Raw genomic sequence first — 18,226 nt, 5'->3', positions numbered from 1 at the left:
GAGCACCATCAGCCAGACAGCTTTAAAAATTCGAGCATCAGAAACTTCAGTTTCACTGCAGAGCAAAAGATGGAAGACAGCAGGTACCGATTCCAGTTACTGCCGTTGTCCTGAATTTCAAGTCCTATGTTGAGCTTTCCATATGCATTCAGACTCCTGAAGCTGGTGTTAGGCCTTCTCTCCTCTTCTGACACAAATTTAAGTGTATGGCAAGAAAAGCAGAAACAAAAGGAATGTCCACCTTCCACCTTCCTTTCTTATGGTCACAGTTCAAAAGGCTGAATTCGCCTACCAGGCTGTCTCAACAAAACTGAAAGGCAGTATCTTTGGAATAAAACCCATACCTCTGGACTCGACTGTGTTCTTAGAAGGTAATAGAAGGGCTGTTGATTTCACACGCCCACACACACACACACACAGATTTTCTTTTAAAAAACATACCTACAGACACACAACTTTATGTACCTGAATTATTCATTATTCTTTTGCAAATTCTCATACAGCTTCTTGCAAAATTTATTGCTGGGAACATTGGCTACACAACAGTACTTAAGATCAAGTACTAAGATAATGTCGGGATTTTACCATATAAAGATTTCCATGGGAAAAAAAATTATGAAAGTACAAATTTCTGAAAGCCTTTAATAAAGGACCTGTAACTGAAGACTGAGAACAGCAGATTAATTACTGCAAAGTTTCTAACCACATAAGCTAAGAAAAAAATTCTTATCAGTACTTCTAACAAAACAGAGGTAGACGGTAACAATGTATTCTCCACCAAAATGACTAAGTCTTAACATAGACACACTGAGCAACTAGTTTTTTTCACAGTACATTTAACAGAAATTGTGATTTTGTTTGCGTAAGAAAAATTGTGATGACTCTCTTTCTACAAATACAGTATTTTAAAAAGCTGATGCAAAGAATAGAAGAATATTCTCAAGAAGTTTTTAGTTTGTGCACATACTCACCCCTTTTTTAACCTATAATCTTACAAGACCTTTACAAATCACAGCTGACTTAGGAAATGAAGTTGACCAGACCTTCTTCACAGAAAAACTCCAATAATATTAATAGGATTTCAACCTACAGTGAAATGTTCTACACTGTCATGCAGTATTACCCACATATTAATTCCCAGGGTGTCTCAGTCTATACTAGACTAGAAATTCTGAAGAGGATTCTATTTTGTCTACACAACATGGAAAAAACAGCAAATTCCTATGTACTGAACAGTGTTTCCTTAGATGAAAAGAAGTGGCACTTGCAAAGGTAACCTGGAATGAGAAAAACTTATTTTTAAATTTTCTGTTAAACTTTACAGTTAGATAAAACCTGATCAGTGCTCTCATTCCCTCGCACTCAACACAAAGCCTACTGTAACTTTTTTCCAAACCTTGAAAAAAATTAATTCCAGGCTTTGACCAAAGAATTCATCAGGCAAGTGGACAGCTAAAGAGAGTAAGGTTTTTACCTTATCTGAAAGCCTGTAGGGAAGGCTTAAAAAATTCATTAGAAATACTTGAGCATTCAAAGACACATTCTCTCTTCGAAATTCTCTACAAGTAAAGGTCTACCAAAAAGTTACTTTGTCCAGTTCTAGCTTACACCCTACTAACACGAACAGGCTGGGTAAAACTAACCAGCTACCTTTTAAAACTGTGTTTGAAACAACTTTAGACCTTCCTTAAGCATAAGTACAGTCAAAGATTTCCTCCTCTTCACGATTACCTTTTACTGTATATTTCAACTGAAATACCATTCAGTCTTAGCCAGGGTGTGTGGAATGTAAATTAAGAGGCAATTTTAGGGCTTCTGTGAAGACAAAGAGGACTTCATCCTTCAGAGAACAAGTATTTTCCATGGCTAGTTTTATTCTCAATTACACCATAATCAAGTGTTGGCAATTATTGTCTTAAAAGCTACGAAAGCAGGATTTCAACCCAGCAACAAATTTAGGATCAACTTCATATTCAGTTACAAGTTACTGTCCTATGGAGACCTTCTCTAGAATGCTTAATGTTAGCAAGTGTCACTATACATACTCAAGATATGCTCTATTTCAAATATCAGCAAAATTTTGCCTAAGGGACTCATCAATAAATGAAGACATTTATATACTTAATGGAACCATAATTTTTGTTTTCACTGGGATCGATTACTATCAGAAGAAAAAGCTCATTTCTCAATATATAAAAGTGATGGCAAACATAAACAGGAAGAATTAAATACACAAGTGTGTGGCATTAAGTGCATGGCTTAAGTAGGGTTTTTGTTTGGGTTTTTTTTTTCACATTCTTTAAAGTGCTTTGTGTAATCCACCATCAAAACACGCTTGTGTAAAGACAGATGCTAGCATGATTGATATCACAGGAATACAAAATTAAGCATTCACACTATTGCTTTGACTTGAGTATTTAAAAAAAAAAAATGCAAAGGCCCATATATTTAGATACAGATTAGAAATGTTTCTATATCTCTTATATACAACCAAAGAACATGTTACACTCAGATTATTAGAGCAAGCCTGTTCTGATACAGTTTACAAAGTGACAAAGCCCACGGTAAAGCTATTGCTTTACTTTTGTAATGTAAACACATCTCGGAGAATATGCTAAGAGTTTCAGAGATGAGATTACTTAAATCAGTAAAACCAAAGCAACTGGGCATATCAACCTTTTGTCTCTACGAGTCTTAGCTCACAAGCTCAGGCTGTACATTTATTCTTCGAAGGACATCTTCTGGCATACAGAAGACAGGATTGACGGCCTTAATTTGTTCTTCTCCTAATAAAGATAATCCAGCAATTCCAAATAAGGTGTGAAACGGATCCACCTGGGAGAAGAAAGAAAGTTTGTGTCCATTTCCAAAAGTCAATCAGCTTTTCATTTGTATGGAATGAAGCTTTTGTTTGCTAGCAAGAGAACTGCAAATCTCCATGGCTGGAGAAGACAATGCAACTGAACAAACTTTCATTTGTGCTGACATGTGTTGACAGGCAAGACGATTTCCACACCATGCGTTTACAATACTATGATTTACTCAGAGATCATTGTCGATTGTCTGCTGCTACGATGATTTTCAACTCTGAATTTGGCAGGAAGCACTCACGTGTCTCCATTAGCATGCAACGTCACAGGGTAGCAGAAGCAAAGATAATAAAAATTTTGAAAGTACATTTGATCATCTACAAGTACCACTTCCATAAATTCCCCATTTGCTCTTCAGCAACATTATAATGCTCTTTAATTGTCTCTGAATACAGACCTGTGCTGTAAAATCTTGAGAGAGGAGTAGCAACCTACTGTGCTAAGAAAACTGAAAGGAAAAAATACAACGAAGAAAAAACCCAGAAGAGACACGAGCAGTTATTTGGTATCCAAGTATTCCTTCACTATACAAACCTTTCCTAAAACCATGTATCATCACATAACTGCAATAGACTATGAAGTCTCATAACATAAGCATCCTGTCAGTGCAGTTAATTAGCCATTCTACAAAATCCTATCCAAAAGTACCTGTGCTGTCTGGTGCAACGTAGATCCTGTTTGCATTAGTGGAACTTCTGGATCTTACCACAAGGGTTCTATACTGCAGTAAACTAAGCTGAATTACCATGTTATAGCCATGTACAGGATCTCCAACCATTTATCACAGCCTAGAAGGTTCAAACTACACTAGCATAGCAAGTCTTGCTCCTCAATGGTTTGGCAACCACATTACAGGTGTGGTCAAAGCTCAGACATATGTTTACTTGCTCCTTCCCAGAATGAGTGTGTGGTCATTAGAGGAGAGGTAAAATAAACAAGTACAGAGCAAAATAATAATAATAAACAGTACACTTCAGGAATGGCAAGACAGAATTTCCTTGTACAAACAGACAGGCCCAGAAGGGGAGATGGTCCCCAATGGGAAGTGTGCAAATGAAATTACAGATTCAACCTCTTGATGAACAGTACGTATGTTCAGGGAAACCCAGATTCCTAGAAGATGTATCTCCTGCTATGTTGTCTGCTCCCTTCTGCAATTTTCTTTAAAGCAAATAAAAAAGGAAAAACCTGCTGAATTGCAACTAAGAGCTAATAAGCACAGCTACTAAGTTCTTGAGAACTAGCTACTTGGAACTTAAAAAAAGATGACAGAGCTGTCTTATTGTCAAGTGTTCAAAACCTGAAATACAATCACAATGTCAAATCCAAAGACTAGAACCCAGATGAGAGAGAGAGAGAGAGAGGGAAACAGACACTGACCCCAAAAGCAAAAACCAAACAAAACCACCAAACCAAAAAACCCCTCCCAAACCCACAAAAAAAACCCAAAAGCAAAAAAACCCAAACAAACAAACGAAACACACCCCCCCCCACCCCTCAAAAAAAAGAAAAACAAACCCAAAACAACAGGGTCTGTTAGGAATGAGTTTCTGCAGGAAAAAAGCAAAAACCTGTGGAGGTCAATGTTTCTATGGCAGTGCCCACTTCAGCAATGGATGGCAGGTAAAAATAATATGAAATAACTGCTAACATAATAGGCAAAAACTCTTCCAAGGGTGCCTGCATTAGATATAGAGAAAAGGCTCTACAAAGTTGCTCTCCTAGCAAGACAAAAATAGTTCAATAGCTCAAGTTTAATCTCAAAGCCAGAAAATCATTAAGACTTTAAGTGTTAGGTTTTTCTTGGAGAATTCTGGGAAGGGGAAAAAGTCTTTCTGTGACCTCCTTAGAAATACAAAAACCTTCTCATTTTAACACCACCACAACAGTTTCCAAATGACAGACCAGAATAAAGAGATTTCCCCCCCTCCCTCAAGTGGGAATAAAGTATCAGCTTGCAAAGAAATGGAAAGCTACTTCAGTTTTTAATGCATTTGTGGAGAAAGAAGACACGGTCAGCTGCACTAAAAACAGCTAAGAATTCCCCCTGACTGTTGACAAATAAGCAGCCAAGTGTTCTATAGGAATTGCACTGAGGTCTCATAATACTTTTAATTTTATCTGTCCAGCACCCTTGAAAGATACAAACTTTATATGCCATTTTGCCTGGACAATCTCAATTATTTCCGCTTGAAACCAGAGAACAGACCAGCCAAACCGTAACTGCTCTCTCAACCAAGCAGAAAATCCATACCACCAACCTCTTCATAAAGTTATCAAAAAAGCTTCTTCCTCCCTCATCTAGACAAATGCCAGTGAGAGGATTTATTCAGTGGCTGGGCTGGCACAGAACAAAAGTTAGCATATAAGGATTCTTAATAAAAACTTATAACTCATTTAGATCAGGCAAAACCACCAAGATAGTTGAAGACTACTTAACCTGCACTGGACTCTAGCTTGCATATCATTTTACAAAACAAAACAAGCCCCCCAAAACCCGACGCATCCCCCAAAACCCACCATCAAACACAGGATTTTTACAGAGATCTTCCAAGTGGTCGTGTGAGAAACAATTTGTGTGGTATGTGTAATGGGAACCAAACCACAACTTGTAAGAAATGGCAACTGACTTCAGTGGGGGATACTCTAGTACAAGTGCAATATAAAACATGTGCTCCCCAAGTAAGCCTTCGAAAGCAACTCCACCCTATTCTTTCCTTCAAAGTAGAACGCAGGCTCTGCAAAACACACCTGGATCACGAGTTGAGTTACACTCAAACAAGAAAACTTACATTTTCAGTTGCAAGTTTCAGTTGAAATTTTCAGTTAAGTATATTTTATTTAGTAAAGGATTATTTACCATATCTCCTGGTCTGTCAGCAAATCCTCCAGTCTCCTCATCCTGGCAAGCCAAAATAAAGCAGCGCAGTTTCTCTCTGTCAATCCAATGTAACCTACCAATCATCTTCAAAGATGCTAGCACCCACCATGAATAACATACATCAGGTAACTGGCAAGCAGAGAAACAGATTATTATTTGATTTTGGTTTAAACTTGATGTTGCCAATTTTATTGGTGATTCTGCAAATTACTAGGTGTGCTGCCATAATACTCTTGCAGAGGAACAACAGTTAAAGAGTTTCTTTGGGGTAAAAGAGAATAATGTTCCTGGGTGCAGTCTCTTCAGATTACTTCCCTTTTTCAGGAAGGGAAAGTCTCTTTTTCAAACCTCTCCCCTTCTTCAAGAAACAAAACCACAAGAATGTGATTTTTGAAACAGCCTTCACCTTCTGTGAGAGTGGCTAACACAGCACCCTTTTCAGGAGTAAGTACAAAGAACTTCATATCAACTAGTTTCATTTTTTTTTTTTAAAATCTGTTGCTTCATTATCTATTTGCCAGTGGAGATTATTCTAGGTTACACAATTTCCTAGTGTGATGTGAAATACTATTACACCCAGGATTTACATCCAGTAAAACAGTAATTTTTGTACAAATCCTACAGAAGAGCTCATTCCCAATGTCAGAAAATATTCAAGCCCTTATTTAACAGTATACTAGTTCAAGTGGTCAGCAAGACATACTTCAGTATGTTTACTTTCCTAAAACCGCAGACTGAAACTAAGCATAGCTAAGGACTGCATGACAACTGCTAGTGACAAAATGAAGAATCAAAATGAAGGCCTGACTTCTTTGAAAAGTTTACTAAAGATTTCATAGAAGTCATGACATTTTCCAGAAGTACTCCAGCTTTAGAAAAAATAATCTCTATTGAGGTTTGAAAAGCAAAAGAAGCCACCTAATACCTTCTCTGGTCGTCCGTTGAGACCTCCAGAAGGTAGCTGACGTTCACAAAGCCACCAACCCAGCAAGTCAACATTTATTTGATGCAACTGGTCTGTTATAGCCAGAAATCCTGTGCAACAATAGATCTAAAATTACAGACATAAATTTTTTGTGTATTTAAAAACTAAGTATAGTTTAGCAGACTAAATGCAGGAAAATCTCAAAGCAGGAATACAGTCATGCAAACACAATGCAAAATAAGCACACATTTCAACTTTTAGTTTCAATGAGTTTTACTTTTCTACTAGAAAAGTATATTACTGTTACAGTTGCTTTTGTATAAAAGTACCAGTTACACAATGTAATTATAGAACAGTAAGATTTTACTAATATATGACACTAATGCAAGGTTTAGAAAAAGATGCTAAAAGATCAGAGCCATACAGTTTTAATTTAAAAACACAGACTCTCAAGCCAGAGTACACAAACTGATTCCTGCAGGTTGGATATGGCCTTTACAAAAATTTTGCATCCAGCCTATGGTTTGTTCCTGTATGTGCCTCTTACCCTAAGGCTTGTGGAGAGCAAACTAAAGACCAAATGAATTCTCTAGCAGAAACGGGTTAACCCTGATCATTAACCATCCTGTCAAACCCATGTACATCTAGTCATGTCAGGCTTACTTTCAATGTGCCATGTAGTGTATGTGCATTGACTAATCCCTGTTTATTTTTTCCTGGGAAACAACATTTACAGTGCAACAGCACACTCTGGTCACATTTCATGCAGTCACTAAGAAAGCAGCCAAGCACAAACTGCAAGAAACCACAATGTCAACTGAAGCCTGCTCATAATTGCCTTTTCCTAATAGAACACAGGCCCCAAAAGACAACAAAAAAACCCAACAAAAGCACACATCAACAGGGATATGCCCATCCAAGAATATTGCAAAATAAATGTGATATTCCCAGAAAACTTTTGAACTACTGTGCAGGCAAAGGAGTTGCCCTTTACAGCATTTTAATGAGTATGTGAATATGCACAACAGATCTAATACTCCCAAGGAAATGCCAGCTGCAGAGTGGGTTCAGCTACTTAATCTGACTTCCTTGAACAGCAGAACATGGTCCAGCTGTTTAGACCATATGGGCAATGCTACTGTAGATAAAATTCATAAGATAAGGTACATGTACCAGGCTAAAGTTCCCCCCCCATTTAAAAAAAGAAGGGCGGGGGAACCCAACACTTCTCAACAAAATACCTCTAGTATTTTTATGCGCTGAGGTGAATCCTGGATATGGCATTGCTCACCATAATTACGCAATATAAACGGGTGATAGCAACAGCATTAAAATATTTTATTAAAAGTTGATTTCTATTCATAAATTCAGCTTAAGTGCAATAATCCCTTCCATGACAAAAAAAAATAAAATAGGAAAGGTAGTTTTTAACGTAAATTTTCTGCCGGAAAGAGCCATTGAGATTCTCTTCCTTGAGAGATCCCTTAATTTGTTCCAGTTATACTACTGCATTCTCTTCTCAGCTAGATTTTACTGAGCATTTTTCAGAACTCACTGTCACTAGCAAAACTCTTTAGTGCCTGTAACAAAACATGATAAATGTTCCCACGCCTGAGTTAGCCATCATCTTAAAAGTGACTTTCCTCAAAAAGTTGAGCAAGCCTCCCCTTGAGAAGGTTCACGTCTCATTTTTGAGTTCATCAGTTGATAAATATCAAACATATTATACAACTGGCCTTTATGTTTCATTATGATTTGTGGCAGACACAGTGATAGATCTTGTCCAATGTCTCCATTAATACCCATTTCAAATTCTCTAAAAATCCTCGTGCTAACTATTCCAACATCACTATGTGAAGACTGAAACACAGTCCTAAAACTTGTTCCTTTATGATCTTTTTTTTTTTTTTGCCCAGACTATAACCTCCCAAGTCTCTACTCATCTTCTCAGATTTATCTACCTATTTGTTCATTTATTTTAACTAAGGTATCAGAATCAGGCATTTGGGAAACAAGAAAGGTGTTATCAATTGACATCACTGATACATGTTGTAAAGAAACATTTATAGGCAGTATGTGATGCTTGCTAATTTGAAACATCTCCATATGAAGAAAAACTCACCTGTCCTGCATGTGATTCGGAACCTGGTCTACAACCAAATCCTCCATCAAAGTTCATACAGGACAAAACGAATTCTACTGCTCTCCCCACATCAATAGCATCCAGCTTTCCCTGCAAGTCAGAAAAGCAACTAATGCACTTTATGTTCTACCAAGCTCATTAACTACAGAAACTTCAGCAGTACCAAAGAGAAGATTCTGTACTTGTGCAAGTAATGATTTAGGACTTACCAGAAGCGCAAGAGTTGCCACGGCACAGAAGGAGAACCTTGTATCTATTTCTCCTAGAACATGGGAGGATAGGGAATGAAGTAAAGAGTATTTTTATTAACAACAATAACAAAAAAATGCATTTAAATCACCACTGAAAATATGGAACAAAATGTTAAAATGCTAGGTTTTACACTGAACAACAAAAATCAGCCAAAACCTGCCCCCATACTGTTTCCTTTTCCAGCCCATGAATTATTTCCTCAGTAATTCAGAAAGTGTACATTACAACTCAAGACATCTGTATGTTTACTGCACATAAAAGCTAACAACTCATTTTCAGGTGGTGTATAGTCAGATATATATCCAAATCAATTCAACTGGTGGTAATTTACAAATAACTATAATTTTAGAGTTTATCTGTAGTGCTCTACTAGATAATTGCAGAGCAGTGGACTCAAAAATACTCAAGACACAACTCTTGATCTGCCTTAAATCTGGTCAGAAGAAGAAGCCATAAGACTGATGAAAGTTGCAAGTTTTCTTTTGCATACGTATACCTGGAAGTTAAACCAAAAATGCTACACCTATAGCAGAATGATTGCTCAGCATACCAATATAATCCATACCAATGCAACCCTCCTAGCACAAACTGTGAGCAATTAATACTTGAAGTCAAAATTTAAAATTGAACCCAGCCTCAAGCATTCAATTTTTTGGTCAAACTGATGCGAGACTTTTCTTCTTAAGAAATCCACGAACTGAAACATATAAAACAAACGTGCTGTTCTGTACTACATCAGGTATCACACTCCTTCAGTTGCACTCCAACTGCCTTTCAGAAATAACATAAATCCATTGTGCATTCAGTACATTTGTTTCAATACTTTAACAAAAAGGATGCAGCAAACTATGAACCATTTTAACACACAGCATAACAGCTACCTTTACAGTAGCATACATACACTGCCATGATCTTGATTGCTGAATTTTACCAGAACAACAACATGAGTGATATGCAATACATTTTATTAAAATTTAAGTGTTCCATGGGGATACGTATTTTTAGAGTGACTAAATATTTATGCTACAGCTTAAAAATACCATCTTTGTTCATAAATAATTTACGTGCAGAAACAAAATCGGTATTAACAGATGTTCATGAGTACAAAACCAGTTTTTCTCACTCCCACATAGTGAAAGATCCTTTCACAGCCAACATGGATAAAGATCGTAACTAACTGCCATTAAATAGCAAGCATAAAACATTCCTTATGGAATAGCATATCTAGTATATCAAAGTACTGCCAAGTTACAAATGCCCGAAAGTTTTCTTCTTTAAAAGCTGAACAATTTATTTTTAATACAAGAATGGAACTGAAGTTTAGAATATTTATGAAAGGAATGAAACGCAACTCTGTCCTTCACAAAACCTCCTTTTTCATAACTCAGAAAATAAAAGTGTTCACATACAATACATAAGCAAAAAGACCATCCAAGGAAACTTAAGTTCACAGACTTACACATGTCAACCTAGTCACTAAATTTTAAAGATCTAAAAATTACCCCATTTGTCTCCAGCAAATGATCCATCTTCTTTTTGCAAGTTCTGTATATATTCAACAATTTTATTTACATCAACAACATGAAGACTATCATATAAGATAAGAATCTGGAAAAAAAAGACACAGTAACAATCAGAGAGGTGCAAAAATTTTAAAAATTTATTTCTTTAAAAAAAAGAAATCTTGGATTTATAAAAGACTTCATTTAATTTACTGTGAATACTATTTGGTAAGACTTATTAAAACAAAATTTTGTTCACTGCAGTTCATCTATCTGTCTAAAAACTTTAAGAAATTCTCAAATGAAAATATAGGCAATTCAAGCTGAACTTTCTTTCACGCTTTGTTACTTTCCAACTTCCAGCTCTCCTTTCAAAAGCATTATCAGGTTTATTTGTTTCTATGTTAGTATTATGTAGAACAGAGATTTGAGTACGGTTAATTTTGTAATGGGATAATGACATCCTAGACTTACAAATTTGCAGTTTGTGCACTGCTGCTACTGGGATATGTGCAAGTATAAGTTAAGCAGCTAGTTACTAATACCACTTAACAGTCCAAGCCTGTCAGCAATGATTAGTTTCGAATTACAAGATTTTTATTTACATTCCATTTTTAAATATAATTAAAAGAACCAAATTGCAATAAATTAAGAAAAAGTATGAACAATATCATTAGACACAAACTATACAGTTAATGTATTCTGGAAGAAAAATAAAGGTCATAGTAGGGAATACAAAGTTTTCCAAGCGAGCACTGATTTGAACCAGTAAACCCATATGACACAATGTCATGTAAAAACAACAGTACTGTTTCCAAGCCCCAGTTGGCTTCGTGTTTTTACTCATAACTTGCATAATCTGTAAAGAGAGTAATTAAGAATTTATTATAAGTAGCATAATAGAGCAGTTGAAACCAAGCAATAGTATAGTGCCGATCCTGAAAAATACCAACAACTATGACTTTGAACATCTAGAGTTAGCTGGAATCTTTCACTTGTTAGATAAAACTTAAGTCTTACAGAAATGCAAAAAAGAACGTACAACTCCAACAGAAAATATATAATCATAGCATGCTCCTTAAAAGGTAAATCTGAACAAATTACTATTAATTGTGATCAAAGGAAGATGTGACATGACCCTTTATGCATTCTGGATACGTAGACAGGACTAAACGGTGTTTGTCCACTAAGAATATGCATGCTCATTAAGACATACTGGTTAAGTTTACCACAAATATTTTACATCAGCACTTGCTAACACTTTTCAGCTTCGCACGTCTAGAGCTGCATTCAGTTAACACGAAAATACCTCAAGTATTTATTTAAGAATTAATATCTCTCATATGTAAAAGTAAACAACCTTTAATTGTACCCCTTTCTCCTTATACTGGATTAGAACTTGTGAAAGGAGTTCGACTGGACAGTTTGGAAAAGCTCAAACGCCATAGCCTAAAGAAACTTTAGTTTCCTGTTTCTCAGAGTAATTCTAGAGCTAAAGTGGTGATAAATATCAACTTTAGAGCAGATAATACATGCCAACATTCATCACTGACCCAACAAAACAGTGTTCTCCTGTCCTACCTAAGGGTTTCAAATCCAACACCTTAAATCCAACACACTTTCTTCCTAAAACAGAATGCTATCTTATTTATTTGTAACACCATTTAAATATTTCTTCCATAAGATTAGACTAGAGATACATTATGCAAGCAATCAAGCAATTGTTCAGAAGCATTTGAGCCTTTTCGGTATTTTTTTTTTACCACGATAGTTTACATGAGAGGGAGGAGGAAAAAAAAAAAAAACAAAACCCAAGAGAAAAAAGAAAGACACAAGACATAGTGAGAAATTAAATCTATAATGTAGATAGTTATGGTGAAAAAATAAGATTGAGAATTACTTTTTCTCAGGGGAAGAGTACACACCAAATAAATAAATAAATGCTTAACAGACTAGTATAATTTTTAAGTTATACACAAAAAAGCAGATTTGAGGAACACAAGAACCAAGTACTACAATGTTTCTTTTGTACAGTACTAAAGTCTAAATACACTACACATAATTATACATATTATATATAGTTTATGTAAATATTACATAGTTATTTATTAATATGTTATAATATATAGCAATCGTAATATATACATTAAAAAATAAAATCCAAAACTTTACTCTTATTGTGGTCATACATATCTTTCACCTCAATGTACACTAAGAATTTATAAAATCCAAAATTATCTACAAAAAACTCCAGTAAAACCTGTAGCTGAGAAGTATTTCAAGACTGTTACAAAACGTATCAAGAATGCAGTCATCATTAAATCATCATTAAAAGCACATTCCCAAATCTGACAATTTTTTAGGAAACGCTACAGCTAAATCCTAAAGTTTTGTCCATTAGATTTTTTTTTTTTTTAATAAGGTACTGAAATAGTTTTTGCTATCGTGATCCAACAGTACCTGGCTCATAAATCTGCAATCATCAAAATCATTAATTACAAATGTTTTTTTCTAAAATTACCCTGTTACATTTACCTGGACAGCACTGAGGGTATAGAGAAGATGAGGATCATGACCTATGCTGGCACTTATTCCACCACATTCATGTTGACATGATTTGATGAATGCCAGAATTTCTTCTTTGTTCATTCGGTGCAGCTGCCCCATGAGATCCATTGCTGTCAGCCCCCAGTAAACACCACTCATCCTCAAATACTCCGACATACAGTATTCCTAAGTAGTGCATCATTTTAGTTCTTAATCAGATAAGCACATCATCAATACAGAGCAATGAAAATACATTAGTTAACATTTACAGTTTGTAATATGTCAACCATCTTCCATCCCATTAACAACTTACTATGTATCAGCCACTCAACTACTCTGTACATCATGCATGTATGTATATACACATGCATACATACAGGCACATACACATGTATATATCTACACATACTACATTCCCTTCCTCCCCTCTATCTTCTAGTTCAAAGTATCAAGCTCCATGTCAAATTAAACACATACAAGTAGTTAGGCACCAATTCACTTCAGATTGTCAGTTATCATCCTGGCATCCAAACCACCACTCCAATTACCACCCCAACTAGTCTCAAAAATAACAAGTCTAACATTTAATGAAACTTACTTCCAAGTGCCAAAACTGCCACAATCCAAAGCTGCACTAAGAAGTGAAATTTCATATTGAATTCTCTTACACCGATTACATCACCTACACTACCCATAAACATTATTTTCTACATGCGGTACTTTTTAAGCACAAGAACAACAATCATAAGCAACAGTGCCTAGAGTTCTTCCGTGGACGGTAAAGGTAACTGCAACTTTTGTTCAGGCATAAGCAGTTACTGACATTTTTTCACCTGCTGGAACTGGAATCCTACTGTTGTGGGCTACATCTGATGACCTGTGACTATAAAACTGATGCTAGTTAAAGTGTTCATCAAACCTAGTAAGCATGAAGAAGTGCTGGGGTGAGATTCCATATGTTGTCCCATCAAAAGGGCAACATGTAAACGCAGCTATACTCCTCGCGCATTCTACTGGATGAAGAAGCAACGAGTAGTTAATTCCTCAGGTCTCAGAGTGATTCTAGAGCTAAAGTGATTATCTTCAAATTTATACTCAGGCAATACATGCCAAGACTCATCACAGACCTCTTTTACACACTGAGCTGCAGGGCCAGAAACAATTAGCTTGTGAGCGTGCACCTAACCCTCAACTCCGAGCTGTACCGAAACAAATCATACATACATAATCATCTTTCTTTGTTCCATACGAAGCTATATAGTCCGCATGCTTCTCCGAAAGCAACGTGCTTGGGGCATCGGGTTTTATTGTAACATCCTTTTGCGGTGTCCCCTGTAAAAAGTACCAACAAAACGTCAGTTGCATTGCCAGCTCAAGAGGTTTTAGTACCGAGGTATCATTTAGTCACCACCACTAGCAGCAGGAACTGTCTGGAAACAGACACCTCTTTGTCTGCTTTGAGCACGGGGCTGACGGCGCGCCTCACATCGCCACTTCGCGGCCTGGCTAAATCCTTCCCAGGGACAGGCTGCGAGCGAAACCTTTCGCTAAATAAAGCTGAGACAGAGCAGCCCTTCGCCAGCCGTCAACCGAACAACCGGAGGCAGGAGCCCTGCACCGCGCGCGCCGAGGACGCCGCGCCCCTCGCCGTCACAGCCCCGGCCGCAGGCGAATCCCCGGGCCCCACAGAGCGGGGCTGCCGCCCAGCGCCACCTCGCCGGGCGCTCGCCGTCCCGCCGTCGCCATCGCCAGGCCCGGCCCCGGCGGCAGGCGGGCTCCCGGGTCTCCGCCGGGACCCGAGTGGCGAGCACCGGCAGCGTCACCACTGGGGCCGCCACAGCCACTAGCCCAGGCCGGCCTCCCGGCCCGCTGCGCGGGCTGGAAACCTGCGCGCCGCCCCGAAGACGGAGGCGCGGGCTCTGCCGACCCGCCGGGCCGGGCCCCCTCAGCGGCGCGGCTACCCATACCTACCATCTTCGCCGCCTGCACCGGAAGGGGCGGAGCGTCCTCCTGCGGGGCGGAGCAAGAGGCGGCTCCCGGCAGGACCTCGCTATAGCTGTCCGCGCGCCGCCGGCCGGACTCTGCCGCCCCGGCAGCACCGCAGCGCGCGAGGAGCCTCGGCCGCCCACCGCCGTCTCCCGGGAGGGCGGCGGGTCGCTCCCGTGGCGGGCAGCGGGGCAGGCGCCGAGGAGCCGCGACCCCCCTGGGGCGGGTCGTTCCGTCCTTGCGCCTCTCCCGAGGCTGGGCGCGGGCGGGCGGCGGCCGCCCCCGAGGCCGTGGCGCCCGGGAGCCCGCAGCGGGCCGGGGGGAGGGGCCGCGCGCCAGCCTTGTGCGAGCAGGAGCCCCGCCACAGCTACAGGTTGTCCTGAAACAGGGGAGGCAGCGACTTCGAAGCACGCCAACTCCGAGCGTGCGCTTTCTTGCCTCGCGGCCAACAGGACAACGTTTAGAAATGCTTCAGCTTCCTTCCCTTACCTCAGGGCTATGGAAGAGAAAGTCCAAGAATTCAGTCTCAGAGCTTGTAAGGGTAACCGTCCTTTTGCCCAAAACCCCCGCTTCGCTTCCTAATTAAAACTGTCTAGGATGATTATCCTGTTGATTACCAACACTTGATGCTGGCACACGTCCTCCACAGAACCATACCAGGCAGAAATGCCATTTTGATTCTAGACAAGAAATACTATGTCTAATGCTAGCTTGCATAGAACAGTCAAAAATATGGTCTGTTTTTTACATCTCTCAAATACTTACCAAGGATGTTGCATTATTGGTCTTCCTGCAGCTAAGTAAGTTGGTGATTTATAGTGATTAAACACTTTTAAAGACCTAATTTCCCAGGTGGCCTACCTGAGAAATAAGCATTGCAAAACCAATACCTGGTGATAGTAACTGTACTATCCAGTACTAAATTCAGATGGTGGATGGAAGAGATCACAGCGAGGCAAGGACATTTTAGTGAGAAATTGCAAATGAATTTACAGAATTGTTGAGGTTCAAAGGGACCTCCTGAGATCATTGAGTGCAACCACCTGGCCCAAGCAGAGTCAGCTAACAGAGGTTGTCCAGGAGCGTGTCCAGTTGAGTTTTGAGTATCTCCACAGATGAGACTCCACAACCTCTGCCAGTGTACAACATCCCTCACAATAAAAAAGTGTTTTCTTGTGTTTCAGTGCAACTTCATGTGCTCTTATTTGTGCCCATTGCCTCTTGTTCTGTCAGTGGGTACTACCAAGGAGAGGCTGGCTCCCTCCTCTTCATTGCATCCCATCAGCTATTTACACATGTACGTAAGATTACCTGAGCCTTCTCTTGTCCAAGCTAAAGTCTCAGCCTCTCCTCATGTGACAGATGCTCCAGTCCCTTAATCATCTTTGTGGCCCTGTGCTGGGCTCCCTCCAGTTAAGTCCGTATCTATCTTGTTCTGGGGAGCCTAGAACTGGATGCAGTACTGCAGGTACAGCCTCACCAGTGCCAAGTAATTTGCTCAAGAAGTCCAGGGAATGTCTGCTCTGCCAGCACTGACAAGAAGGGTCTAGCCAAGGTTAAAAAAAACCAAATCTCTCAACAATTCCTCCTTCTCAGCTGTTCCTGCTGCAAACACAGTTAAGTATATACACTGATGGAAAGGAATAATTGGTTTAAATGTACTGGATTTGAAGTAAACACCATCTCAGAAGTCATTCTTAAGGAAAGCTAAACACTTGCACTTGAAGTGAATCATCCTAGTTGAAGGTTTACTTGCTTAAGTGAGTGTAACAGTGCAAAAGGCCACATTCTCTCAAGCCAATATTGTTACTATTGGATAGTATCTAAATCCCCAGAACAGACACATGTGCAGACAGTAACAGTGCAGGCCTTCATACTGCTGATCTGGAAAGGCTATTCAGCTGCTGTGGGCAGTAGCATGGTAGGAACTGAGGTACAGCTACTAGCATATTTCAGACACTGGACAACTTGCCTAAAATACAATTTAAGTGATGTGGCAAGTAAAATGAATAATTACCAACCACACCTAAAAAAAAAAAATTATTAGAATGCAGCAATGACTGTCAGAAATAACTTTCTGATCATCTAATTCTATAGTGAGAAAACATTGCGTTGTGAGGTTCTCATTTCTTGCCCATTTTGTATTTGAACAACCAATCACTTTGGAAATCAGAATGTTTAGAAAATACCAGCTTTGTTAGTCAGGAATGAAGTGAGGGACTGGATAGGGAGAACAGAAGCAGTGCTTAATAATGTAGAGAATAAAAAGATTTTGAAGGAAAGTTTTTTTTTTTCTCCATGGCTTTTTAATTCTATTGAGAAGTGCACTAAAATCCTCTTCCATGAGAACACAGAGCACTACAGCAGTGCCAGACACACTTTATACATTTCTTTAAGCCTTAAATTTGCCAACGTGTTCACGAGCTATGATCATCCTCTGAATCTGAGCAGTTCCCTCATAAATCTGAAAAGAAGAATTGCAATAATGTTAGCTGATGATTTTTTAAAAGGTTTTAACAGATCTACACTTTTAAACATTCATGGCACTAATCCAGTGTGGATTAGGATGTGCATGAAGGCAGAGAAAACTGAGAAAATTCCAGTGTGACAGAGTAACTACAGTGAGCTAAATGGAATAAATAACATACAACATATTAGGAGACAGTCTTGTTCTCTCAGGTGCTCTTATCTAAACTCAGTAAGGTTCTCAGGCAAATAAACAGACATGGTGGGTGAAGAAGGAAAATTTCTTATCTGAGGAAGAAAATACATAATCTAGGTTTTAAAACAATACATGGAAGGGAAGAGGTGACTTGTGCTGCAAGTGTTGTATTTTCTTTGACTAGCCTTTTAAGGTCATACCAAATGTTCTCTTGGATCCATTTATTTCCATTGCTTCTTGTTAACTAGTACTCTCTCCCGTATAGTTTTGTTTGGGTTTTTGTTTTGTTTTTTTTTTTAATCATGTATTCTTGCATTTTCTTCTAGACACAGTCTGCATCATCCCTCTGTTGTATTTGTTTGCTGGCAGCAAAGTCAAAGATAGACAACAAAGCATATATGAAGCTCTGATGCCGAAGGAGGCCATATGCTCCACAAGTATACTGGAGCGTAATGCAA

General features: G+C 38.8%; 2 protein-coding genes and 2 non-coding genes across 10 annotated transcripts in view; all 4 read right to left on the bottom strand.

The window, feature by feature from the left end:
- Window positions 1–1,854: 1,854 nt before the first annotated feature.
- Window positions 1,855–15,192, bottom strand: RABGGTB (Rab geranylgeranyltransferase subunit beta). Of its 4 annotated transcripts, none has more exons than XM_052801130.1 (9): window positions 15,092–15,192; window positions 14,345–14,452; window positions 13,109–13,306; window positions 10,574–10,679; window positions 9,029–9,081; window positions 8,799–8,909; window positions 6,677–6,802; window positions 5,731–5,880; window positions 1,855–2,835 (listed from the first exon to the last, which is right to left on the bottom strand). In XM_052801130.1, the coding sequence occupies exons 1-9, from the start codon at window positions 15,092–15,094 to the stop codon at window positions 2,695–2,697; spliced, it is 996 nt and encodes a 331-aa protein (XP_052657090.1). In that variant the 5' UTR covers window positions 15,095–15,192; the 3' UTR covers window positions 1,855–2,694. The 4 variants fall into 4 exon arrangements, with proteins under 4 accessions (XP_052657090.1, XP_052657092.1, XP_052657089.1 ...); XM_052801132.1 differs by lacking the exon at window positions 15,092–15,192 and adding an exon at window positions 14,565–14,700; XM_052801129.1 differs by lacking the exon at window positions 15,092–15,192 and having other exon boundaries at window positions 14,345–14,580.
- Window positions 12,043–12,127, bottom strand: LOC128148658 (small nucleolar RNA SNORD45). The gene has a single exon (XR_008237351.1). It is a non-coding gene; the product is annotated as a small nucleolar RNA SNORD45 (small nucleolar RNA).
- Window positions 14,166–14,248, bottom strand: LOC128148656 (small nucleolar RNA SNORD45). The gene has a single exon (XR_008237349.1). It is a non-coding gene; the product is annotated as a small nucleolar RNA SNORD45 (small nucleolar RNA).
- Window positions 15,193–17,135: 1,943 nt separating the features above from the next.
- The window catches only part of ACADM (acyl-CoA dehydrogenase medium chain), a 29,094-nt gene continuing 28,003 nt past the window's right edge, over window positions 17,136–18,226 (bottom strand). For all 4 annotated transcript variants that reach the window (XM_052800696.1, XM_052800693.1, XM_052800694.1 and 1 more), the window contains one exon: window positions 17,136–17,570. In XM_052800696.1, coding sequence (XP_052656656.1) covers window positions 17,499–17,570 — 72 coding nt within the window. In that variant the 3' untranslated portion in view covers window positions 17,136–17,498. The remainder of the gene's footprint in view (window positions 17,571–18,226) is intronic.

Source organism: Harpia harpyja, chromosome 11, assembly GCF_026419915.1.
Source record: "Harpia harpyja isolate bHarHar1 chromosome 11, bHarHar1 primary haplotype, whole genome shotgun sequence".
NCBI classification, from domain to species: Eukaryota; Metazoa; Chordata; class Aves; order Accipitriformes; family Accipitridae; genus Harpia; species Harpia harpyja.
This window is presented reverse-complemented; position numbering and strand designations above follow the sequence as displayed.

Bases quoted from the DNA above. Each gene is read 5' to 3' on its own strand.
- RABGGTB (XM_052801129.1), bottom strand. From the start codon at position 14,485: ATGCAACTGACGTTTTGTTGGTACTTTTTACAGGGGACACCGCAAAAG. The intron at 9,082-10,573 runs GTAATTTTTAGA...CCCATGTTCTAG, and splicing joins ATTTGCTGGAGACAAATGGG to GAGAAATAGATACAAGGTTC. The intron at 2,836-5,730 runs GTAAATAATCCT...TTCTTCTCCCAG, and splicing joins CTGACAGACCAGGAGATATG to GTGGATCCGTTTCACACCTT.